Below are 12,012 nucleotides of genomic sequence, written 5' to 3' on the forward strand. Positions count from 1 at the left end.
ACCTCTAGGCTATAAAATCAGAACACATTCAACCACAATATAAGTATGTTGCAGTATATAAGCCAGTGTTAGAGGACAAATTAAAATTGTTAGCATTTTTCTGAATAATTTTTTTACTCTCCTGTTTGTTGAGACCCTGAGAATTTTTTACACCAATGGCTTGCTGGCATTACTTCATGTTGGGAAGTATTGATTAGAAGGGAAAGGTATTGATTGAAGGAGAACATTTAAGATTAAGTTGTGAGTGAAGAGAGTTTGGTAGAAAACTGTTGGTGGGAATGCAAACTGGCGCAGCCACTCTGGAAAACAGTATGGAGGTTCCTCAAAAAGTTAAACATAGAGCTACCCTGCAACCCAGCAATTGCACTACTAGGTATTTATCCAAAGGATACAAACATAGTGATTCGAAGGGGCACATGCACCCCAATGTTTACAGAAGCAATGTCCACAATAGCCAAAATATGGAAAGAGCTCAGATGTCCATCGACATATGAATGGATAAAGAAGATGTGGTGTGTGTGTGTGTGTGTGTGTGTGTGTGTGTGTGTGTGTGTGTGTGGTGGAATATTACTCAGCCATCAAAAAATTGAAATCTTACCATTTGCAACGATGTGGATAGAACTAGAGGGTATTATGCTAAGTGAAATAAGTCAATCAGAGAAAGACAAATTTCATATGATTTCACTCATATATGGAATTTAAGAAACAAAACAGATGAACATAAGGGAAGGGAGGGAAAAATAAAATAAGATGAGATCAGAGAGGGAGACAAACCATAAGGGACTCTTAACTCTAGGAAACAAACAGGGTTGCTGGAGGGGAGGTGGGTGGGGGGAATGGTGTAACTGTGTGATGGGCATTAAGGAGAGCACGTGATGTAATTAGCATCGGGTGTTCTATGCAACTGATGAATCACTAAACTCTACCTCTGAAACTATTAATGCACTAGATGTTAATTAATTGATTTAAAAAAAGTGGTGAGTCAATAGACCACATATGGTGAGAAATTTTGAGGAGGGGATATTTTATGTTTTATCTTTAGTTTATAGAAATAAATGGCTAAGTTGGTGAGTTCAGGAGAAGATGTTATTTGTTCCAAACAGCAAAATATTCGGAAAACAGATGTGACGGGGAGGAGCAGGCTGCAGCGTGTTTACATCTGAGTGACCACAAGACTGGTGAGCCAAGCACACAGCTGGGGTTGGATCGAGGGGGATTGAGAGTCCAGCGGAGACTGAGCTGTATAGGAAGCAGTCTCGGACGCCTCCTTTGCGAGATTCTTTGTTTCAATGTAATGAGAAAAGCCACAGGCGAATACAATAGTCACATGGCCAAGCAACGTATGCTCTCTCATGCTATCCTCAAGAAGGCTTGAGGAGGAACTGAGAAGAGGTTTGCTAAGTAGACAAAGAATGAGCCCATGTAATTTTCCAGGGAGCTGGTGACCTTGAGAATGTCCTGGGTCCCATCAAAATGTTACCTTTTTGGTTAATATGTCATTAGAATAAATGAACTAAATGTGGATTCTTCTTCTGTTCTCTCTGATGCCAGCACCTTGGGCAAAGAGAGTCCAGGAAGCGATACAGCGTATTCTTTTGGTGATTCTGTGAGGTGGCTTGCGCCATTAGGAGTTAGACGTCATCTTCACTCTGTGCTGGCTTTCCTTGCCACTTGACACCACCGAGGAGCGTTTAGCTCCTCTCAAAGTGTTAAGATAGGTAGAAGGAGGTGTCAACAGGAGATTAAAAACATAGAGTTCTAGCAGCTATATTTCTCCTTATTACTTGCTGAAAGGTATAATATTATAAATCTTAGCTATAATTCTAGGGTAAAGAGTTTCTACTGTTTCTTTTCCTCAAGCCTCAAGATTAAACAAGGCAGTAGTGCTAAAAGCAAATTTATAAATAGAGGGATTGAGGGGTGGCTTATCTAAAAACCCCATGGCGATGCTCCGTCATACAGTAAAATGAAGAATTGAGAAATACTGTGTACTCAAACAGCTGGTTTAGAAAATGCAATCTCTGCCAATATTTTATTCGATTATTGGGTATTGACAGTAGAAGAAGAGTTCTTTTTATAGGCTGGATTAGATAATTTTTTCCATGTATATGTAACATCTATGAATTATTTCTCATTTCCCTCTATGAAATTCATTCGTAATGGACATATAATTATCACTTGATTTATTAATATTAACATAGCATGTTAAAGGCAGGTATTTTTAGAATGCTAGAGATTCCCAAAGTAATTTTTACATTGGTTTTAGAAATATGGTAGTATATATGATTATATATTAAGGATGATTAATAGCCCTAGAGTTTTAATATTTTAAAGGAAATAGTGATGAGCTTGAATATTATCATTCTATTCTTTTCAATTTGTCTGTGCTCTCCTCTTACCCTCTTACTAGCTATGTGTGCTTTAGTAAGTGACCTAATTTCCCTGTGATTTAGTTTCCTTCTCTGGGGGTAATAATAGTACCAATCTCCTAGAACTATGTGATTATTAAATGAGTGTTTCGAACAGAGCCTGTACATAGTACTGTGTATTTTCTGTTGCTTTTGTTGTACAGATGATCGAGCATCATTTTTTTTTTTCAGATTGGCTCAAACAATGAGCAAAGTACCATTGTCTTTTCTATTTTCCATCACTCCTACTTTATCATCTCTAAAGTTAGTGACAGGCACGAGGCAGGGTATCAGGGCCTCACCCAGGCAGCAAATGGGCATGCTGGACAGGGGGACCAAGGCAGAGCCCTGCCCCGAGGGGTGACCCAGAGAGGCAGGACAAGGAGACAGGAAGGCTGCCAGGCAGATCTCACTCAGGGGTGCTGGATACTGGATCTGAAATCACTATGCCGTTCTAGAGCCCAGTAGCTCGTGTGGTGAGGCTCCTTTGTCTCCTTCCATCCCTGTCAAGAACAGGCTTGGATGGAACTGAGCTTGAACGGGAAGGGACTCTGTTACCCCGACTGAGAGGGGCTGAGGGAAGGCTGCAGCTGACAAGAAGGTAATTGAGGGGTCTGTATCGGGAGGAAGATGGAAATGAAACAATGCAAATAATGAAAAGTGTAATTATGCCAACACATGAAGGAAGGAGCCATTAAGAATTATAAAGTAAGATTTGCCTCAGAGAAGTCCCATGTCAATATCTAGATCCTTTTGATAACTTTGAATTGCCAGTATGTAACTTTTCATTAGGGGCAGTGACCACTAAAAATAATTTTAGTTTTTTAACTAATGCTATACTACTATAGATAGATAAACTTTCCCAGTTATGGAAATGAGTATAAAAGGTTGCCATTCTTGGAGCTCTTGGATGGCTCAGTGGGTTAAGCATCTGACTCTTGATTTTGGCTCAGGTCATGATCTCAGGGTCCTGGGATGGTGTCCTAAGTCCGGCTCCATGCTCAGCGGGGAGTCTGCTGGAGATTCTCTCTTTTCTCCTCCCTCTTCTCCTCCCCCTGCTTGTGCATGTGTGTGTGCACGCACTCTCTCTCTCTCTCAAATAAATAAAATCTTAACAACAACAACAACAACAACAACAACAAAAAGATTACCAATCTTTGACCAGCTGATCCCCAAAATGACAAACCAGTTTGGTTTGGCTCTCAATTTATTTCTGATTTTTGGTTTCACATCATTATCACAGGAAACATACGTTTCTTTATAGCGATGCATAACAGGAATTAACTATAGAAAACACAGCAGAGCTCCAGGAATGTCAGGCTTACCATCAGTAGGAGACATAATTTCTTTGTCTGATTTACAGCCTATTTATGTTTTCATCATAGAAGTTGTGATTATTATAAGATAACAAGTCACGATAAAAAATTATCTGCTATTGTATAACAGTCTTAATCTTTTTAATGAAACTGGCATTTCATCGTTCCTCTGATCACGATAACTTTGTCATAGAAATTAAATTTTATCTTTCAGAACCTTAGAATGATTTTCATATTCAGATTGGAAACTAAAGGGGATTTTCATATTACATGGCTTTCTTTACTTCTATATTGAAAATAGAGTTTGGTGTGTAGTAACATAAGTCTGAGCCCTCTTTAGTACGTATTACATTATACACATCATTTAGTGAAATGTAAGTGATACGGTGAGTGCTTCCTGAGTAAATAGGTTCTGTTATTTAGCAGATGCAGCCTCAGATGATTCTGAAAATACTCATCATGGTCTCAGTGGCATTTTTCCTGTATTGGCTGTTCAGGGGCCAAGTAACAATTAAGAATGAAATTCTCAGGGTTTCATGGTACATTGTATCAAAGATTATCAAGTGGCTTTGAACATCACTGATAATTTTCCTGAAACGGTGCCTGAAACTAGGCTAAAAGAAAGTAAAACTTTAGTCATTTTTTTTTATAAAGATTTTATTTATTTATTCGACAGAGATAGAGACAGCCAGCGAGAGAGGGAACACAAGCAGGGGGAGTGGGAGAGGAAGAAGCAGGCTCCTAGCGGAGGAGACTGATGTGGGGCTCGATCCCAGAACGCCGGGATCACGCCCTGAGCCGAAGGCAGACGCTTAACCGCTGTGCCACCCAGGCGCCCCATAGTCATTTCTAATGACTAATTAAGACAGTCTTGAAAAGTTTTTCTGTTTGATGTTTCTTGCTACTCTTTTATTGTTTCCAAGTCAGATATCTTGTATTTAGCTTCCTATTTTGTCTTTCAGTGTTATGTTGCATAATTGGTATGTCAGTTATATTGGGTAAAATTACAAATGTGAAGCCTTTGAAAATATACCCTGTCCCTGCTAGGTCCAAGGCAAAAATAATATTCAGGTTTAGTCCTAGGTAGTCACCAAGCACGTCCACAATTTCGGGGGTGCCACACCCTTTACATGGTTTGGTATGAGTTAGCCTACACATTGTTTCCCTACGTTGGAAGTAGTCCCAACTCTCTTAGCCTTTACAGGTCAAATGTTTCTGGCTTTAGCCACTTTTGTAATTTTCTTTGAGCTCTCCTAATGCGTTATACTTCCATTGATCTTTAAATGACAAGGTACCTTGGAAAGGGTCTGCCCTATGAAGAAAGGGAGCAGAGAATAATGTGGGGGGTCTAAAACATGAAACTAATGCTAACCCAGTCTTTTTAGCTTTAAGCCAGAACCTTTCAGGGTGTTATCTCTGGGACTATTTTGGCAACTCAGTGGATGCATTCAGAAAAAAGGAGCCTTGGAGTGCCTGGGTGGCTTAGTCGGGTAAGCGTCCAACTCTTGGTTTGGCTCAGGTTGTGAACTCAGGGTTGTGACATGGAGCCCTGCCTCAGGCTCCATGCTCAGTGGGGAGTCTGCTGGAGATTCTCTCTCCCTCTGCTTCTGCCCCTCCTGCTCATGCTCTTTCTCCCTCTCAAATAAATAAGTCTTTAAAAAAAAAAGAAAAGAAAAGAAAATAGGAGCCTTCTTAGCCTTAAGCTGAATGATATCCAATTTTGATATGCTCCTTTATTTTCTTAGAATAATAGTCCTTTCTTTTCTTATGAAAGAAAAATACCACCTGCTGTAGCTGGGTGGTGAGATCAATTCAGATACATTTTATTAGAAAAGATGTATATTGCTATGGGAAAAAGAGCCTGAAAAAAAAGAAGAAAATATATTGCCAAACAGAAAATTCCCTAGAGAACAAACATCATGTTAATATTATATATCAGACAAAACAGATTCTTATCTATTTCTAGATTCTTTATCACTGAAGATATTTTCTGTTCAGGGCATATAATTTCAGTGCCTCCTAAAACATGCTTTTTGAACCACCATTCTCTCTATAAATTATGATTTAAAGAATTAATTCTATTCTACTCTCTAATAAAAATTCATTCCTTAAAGACTCATGTTGGAAGTCATCTGTGAAGAATTCTTGTAAAAATGGTTGGTCCTTATTTTTTGCTAAAATTAAATAAGCCTAGTGAATTGTCACTGTTATGTTTCCCTTCTTTCTTACTTTAAAGAAGTAATGACATCTTACAAAACCGAAATGGAGATTATGGTGGCTAGCCAGCACTGGCACTGATGTCTTGAAAACCGAAGTTCTTTTTTTTCCTGCGAAGTTATGACTAGTCTGCTTCTGCCTGGACTAAGGGAAAGACACCAGCCTGCCCTGCGTCCCCCCCACCAAACAGCACACATGCACACCCGAAAGAGCATTGAAAAGACAAACAAGAGTGGTCAGTTTCCATTTACTCAGAACCTTTTTAAAACGTTTCTGAAACCTTACTTCTACTGAAGTTATTCCTTAAAGTTCACTACTTATAGATATGTATGTTATATATAATTTTATAATATTAATGTTATAATAATATATAATTAACTCTTAATTATATATTATAATAATATTAATATATAAGAGCATTTATCATATAAATATGATAGCCTTTACTATATTTCACTGTTTTAAACACTTTTGTAAGTTCACTTATTTAGTCCATCTAACACCTTGAAGGAGGTTCCATTGTTAACCTCATTTTACGGACAAGGACGCTGAAGCACAACCACATCTTGAAAAGTAGCAGAGCTTCTTTGAGCTCATGCAGTTGGATTGCTCCTTGGCAGCATGCTCTCTGTCTCAGGGCTTCCTACTCCCCAAAGCAAAAGTTGTCCACTGGGTTTCACTCTTACTGATCTTCCAGCGAGCACCATTTGATGTTGTCAGCTACCCTTTTTTGAAACTTGATCTTCTGCATTTGTGACAATTATTTATTAACACACAGTTCCTTGTCACGCAGGGTGCTAGGCACTGGGGACAGTTCAGTGAATACAAATCAGACAAAATTCTTTTTCTGTGTGGAACATCCATGCTCATGGGGAGAGACAGACAATGACAGCCCATGAAACATCAACACAGTAAAGTAAATTTCACAGTGCGGTAGGCGGTGGTACGTACCATGGAAAAATGGCCGTAAATATTTATAGAGAGGGAAGGGCAGAAAGGATTTGGGAGCGCATATTAAAGGGAGTGGTCAGGAGAAGTTCAATTAAGAAAGTAAAATTTGAGCAAAGACTGTAAGGAGGTGGGAGACCGGTCACAAGGCTATCTGGGGCAAGAACATTTCCGGGAGAGGAAACCAGCCTTAAACAGGCTTTGAGGGGGGTTTGCACTGGTGTGCTCCAGGAAGGCATGGAGTAGAGGCTGAGGCTGGGGAAGGGTGAAGGGAGGAGTAAAAGACAAGGCCCAGAAAGTACTGAGCGGGCAGAGCAGGACCTTGTGGGCTGTTCTGGGGAAGGGGGCTCTTCCTTTGAGAGAAATGGGGAGCCTTTGGAAAGAATTTTGAGCAGAGGAGTGACCTGATGTGATGTATGTTTTTATACATAGGGCGGGAAAACAGGAGGCTATTAGGATAATCCAGGTGAAAGAAACTGGGGAAGCTTGGATAAAGGCAGCAAGGGAGTAGTGAAAATTAGTCACATGTTGACAGTAGAGCAAACTGGTTGGCTTGGACGAGACAATGAGAGGAAGAGGCGAGTTCAGGGTGACCCTAGGATTTCGGCCTGATCAGCTGGAATAGAGTCGCTCTTAACTTAGGTGGGAAAGTCTGTGAGTAGAGCAGCTCGGAAAGGTCAGCAGCTCAGTTTAGATACAGAACAAAAATGTACATCAACAAAAACATGTTAAATACAATATTAAAAATTAAGGGCAACTTAAACGTCTAACAATAAATAATTGGATGAATAAATTAATGATGCCCCCATACAGTGGAGTACTATGAAAACAAAAACATTAAAAATATTTTGCACATCTGTATATTATTTATTGACATATTAACTGAAAAAAAAGCTGATTGCTAAATAGTACTCATGGCTCAACCACATTCCTGTAAAAAAGAAAAGAGTACTTTGTTTTGCATAGGAAAAAGAAAATACATAACAAAACGGTAGTAGTTGCTGTGTGGGGCAATTTAATTTTAATTTGTTTTTATATCTTTTTAAAATTTTTGTCAAGACTTTTTGCAAATAAAAAGGGAAAATATATATTCTAACTACAATTTATCTTTTTTTTTTAGATTCTTCATATTTTCTTTTTCTTTTTTTTAAGATTTTATTTTTTAAGTAAACGCTACACCCAGTATGGGGCTTGAACTCACAACCCCCAGATCAAGAGTTGCACGCTCCACTGACTGAGCCAGTTAGACGCTAGATTCCTCATATTTTCTAAATTTTAAAAAACAACAAGTATTGCGAGGGTAAAATTTTTAGAAGTTTTAAACTAAAAGGAAAAGTTCACACATGGTCAGCCAGTAAACTTGCCCCATATAGTATTGTATCTTCATCTTATGGACTGTGTTTTGGGACTGCGAGGCTGGGTGCAGGACCATTGCATAGGAAGGTGGGGGAGACGTTCATTTCCATGTTTTGGGAAACTACAGAGGTAGCAAGGTTTTCCACTGTTGTTTTTCACCACTCAGCCCTCTTCCTGCTGAGAAAGATACTGAGAATAAGAAGAGGCAAGTAGAGAAGGACTTGGAAGATCCACTGACCCTCTCCTCCAATTCAAATAACCTTGAACTGTCTTCAAGTAATTCTTAAAGAAGGAGTTTAAAAATTGCATCCATCTTATTAAAACATTTTATACATTATAAAATGTTAAGATCTATATCACTTTAAAAAAATTCATCCATTTCTCCATTGTTGTTGGAGATGATTACTTTTTTTGGTACCTCAAACTTCAACTTGATATACTTTATTATTTCAGAAGCTTAAAGTATATGAAGTTCTAAATGCTGCCAAATTTAAACACAACACTCTAATGATTTTTTTTTAATTTTTATTTATTTATTTATTTTTTGTGATACAACTCATCCTAGACAGGGAGCCTTTAAAAACAGCTTTACAACCATTTTGTGGTATCTATTCTCAAATGCCGGTAGGCAGAACTGAACTGTATATCAAAGTGTAGTAACAGGTTCTAAGAAAGTGATATAAATATGAACTGTCTGTCTCGGTGGAATGATTGAGTGATGTGATTTTGTTGTGTCATTTCAAGGGAGTGAAAAAAATAGACCCTGAATTCTATGAAAAATTTATCAGTCACATATTTGGAGAAGAAATGGTACATCGCATAGATCTTTGCTCCATGCTAAAGAAAAAACAAAGTAATGGTTATTATCACTGTGAGTCTTCAATTGTGATTGGTGAGTACCATTTAAAGATTACTTATCTTTAGTTTTTATTTCTTTAGCATCGTATCTTTTGGCAGATATTTAGGGCTAGTTGTATATATTTTTCTCAATGACATACTTTTGTAAATATTTTATTTTGGCAATAATACATTAGAAATTGTATAGAACATATTTACTACTCATATCTATCAGTCAAGATTTTAGTACCTATGGTTTTTATACTTTTGCACTTTAAATATAATTATAATGAAGTCTTGAAACGTTGATTCAAAATTCAATCCAGTTTAATTTTATTTCATGAATATGAAGAAAACATCTTCTCCAGTGAAGGTCTATATGCACACACCATTCCACACCAGGCTTGCTGCTTTTAACTAGGAATTAGGAATAGAATATTCCAGGCCAAAAAGTTTCATTCTGGGAAGATAAAGTTTAGGTGGCCTGCAAAGATTGAAAACTTGTCCTTCAATTTCTTCCCCAAAGGAAACATGTGTTTTGGGGAAACAAAGATTCAGACACAAATGCTTCTATCATCTTCTCAGGAAGATGGCATATGATTGAGACAGACTCACACACAATTATGTTTCCAAGTGGAAAGTGTATACATCAAATGAAGATTTTGTTAAAACCAGAACAGGGCTATTCTGCAGTATGAATGTATTCAAAAGAAGCTGACCTCTTGTGATGCAAATGTGCTATTTCAAACCCAGGCATTATTCTTATAAAATTGTGAACTTCAAAAAAATTTAAAAAATAAAATTGTGAACTTCAAGACAACCTGATTTGTATACTTCTGAAGTAACAAAGAAGTAATCAAAGAAGATAAATACCTGTATTTTAAATATTTCAAGATCTTCAAACAAGATAATTCCTGTCCATATCAGCTTGAAGAAAACCTGTGGAAGTATACATCCTAAAAGAATCTTAATACAGAAGTTTATTGATGCATTAAAGAAAATGTTCCAGAGACACAATTTTATTTCCAAATTCTCACTAGACATTTTCAGAGAAGTCATCATTTTACCTTCCCAAGGTCTTAGCTATCTTAAACAGAAGATACTCCCCTATGTCATCTGAATTTGTATTCTGAAACATTTCACGGCTATTTTAAGGAACATTTTTGTGTTTTCAGAATCTTCCATCGGAGTTTTGATAAGGGCCAAACACTTCCATTTAGGTTAATAGCAAAGGGCAAACTTAAGACTTTCTTGTATAACACAGATGTTGGCTAGCTTTCTGTATGTTCTCTGTGTACTTACGTCAGGCCAATGTTGAAGGAGAACTCCGTGCCCTTCCTTGCCTCTCCTGATCCTGTTTAAAGAACAAAAAAATAAAAAAACCCGAACAATGTGTAGATTTTCCCAAAGATATTGTGGGATTGACATCATACAGCTTATAGCATGTGTCACCTACATTGCCGTTAGACAGCTCTGTTCAGCTCACCCCAAATCACGATGCATCAACCCGTAAATTTTCTATTTTATTGCTCTTTTCAGCTTTGTCTTTAAAATTCCCCTTATTCTAGGCAATATCTCCAGATTTTCCCCTCAGGCTTCTTTATCTCTTATCTTTTCTAACTCAGAGCAATTTAGCTTCTTTTAAACTCCACCAATTTTGTATCCCCATACTGATCATTTAACATTTTAAAAACTGGTTTTTGCCTATTACAGATGCTCTACTTTTTCTGTCACATTTTGTGTTGCCAAAATGTGCTTTAAAATCATATTTGCATCGAAAATGATAATTATTGTGTTATAATTAACCAATTTTAATACACACCTGAATTCCTTTATTTACTATGGATAGTTACTGATTTTCTCAATCTTATTTTTACCTGAGTTTTTTAACAGAATATTTAGGAAGATTCAGGACACTTTCTTTGTGAGTTTCATTTCTTGATCAGATTTAATTGACTTCTTTTTGATTTGATCCTTACTCAAATTTAAAGTCTGTTTCCTATGCCTTGAAACAGTATTTTATTATATTAATAATGTATTATATTAATAGACTGGAACAGATTTCCATTCTTAAGATATTTTGCATTCAGAAGTCTAGGGTAGAAGTGGGTTCAAAGACTCTGGGAGTTGTTTATAAAACTTTGTAGGTACATAAGTGAATTTTTCTGGGGAGGGAATTCATTAGATTTGCATTATTTCCAATGTCTTAATTTGTTAGTAGTGAATTCTTGGAATTCTTTTCAGCTGTCTCAATTATGCCATTTAGGGCATCTTAGTATTATTATTAGTATTATTTTAAAAATATCAATGACTTTATGTTCATCTCCAAGATTTCTAATTGGTTTTTTTTCATATTTTCCTATTCTGTTTTTTGCTTCATGGATGTTATTCCTTCATTTATCTCTTTGAGGATTTCAATATAATTAATTATTAATGTTCTTTTCATATATTTAAAAATATTTTATTTCATTTTTCTTTTTTAAAATAAATTTGGTGTGTAATATTGTATAAATTTAAGGAGTACAAGGTGTTACTTTGATACATTTATATGTTGTGATATGATTGCCGATGTAGCGATATTTATCATGTTACATTAATTATAGTACAATATTTTTGTCTATATTCATTATACTGTAAATTAGATCTCTATGGCTTATTTACTACTTGTAAGTTTGTACACTTTCAAACACCATTGCTCTTACCCCCCTATGGCCCAGTTTTCTGGTGACCACCATTTTATTGCTTTTTACAGGTTTAACTCTTAGATTCCACTTGTAAGTGGCATCATACAGTACTCATTTTTCTCTGACTCATCTTGCTTCACATTATGTGCTCAATGTCCATCCATGTTGTCACAGGCAGGAAGCTATTCTCCCTTCTCATGGCTGAATAGTATTCCATTTTGTATATGTACCATTCATCCATTGATG

General features: G+C 36.8%; 1 protein-coding gene across 2 annotated transcripts in view; it reads left to right on the forward strand.

The window, feature by feature from the left end:
* Positions 1–12,012, forward strand: part of AKAP7 (A-kinase anchoring protein 7) — a 137,978-nt gene that overhangs the window by 67,807 nt on the left and 58,159 nt on the right. For both annotated transcript variants that reach the window (XM_040627799.1, XM_040627800.1), the window contains exon 7: positions 8,990–9,137. In XM_040627799.1, coding sequence (XP_040483733.1) covers positions 8,990–9,137 — 148 coding nt within the window. The remainder of the gene's footprint in view (positions 1–8,989; positions 9,138–12,012) is intronic.

The sequence above is a fragment of the Ursus maritimus genome, unplaced genomic scaffold (genome assembly GCF_017311325.1).
Source record: "Ursus maritimus isolate PB19 unplaced genomic scaffold, ASM1731132v1 scaffold_13, whole genome shotgun sequence".
NCBI classification, from domain to species: domain Eukaryota; kingdom Metazoa; phylum Chordata; class Mammalia; order Carnivora; family Ursidae; genus Ursus; species Ursus maritimus.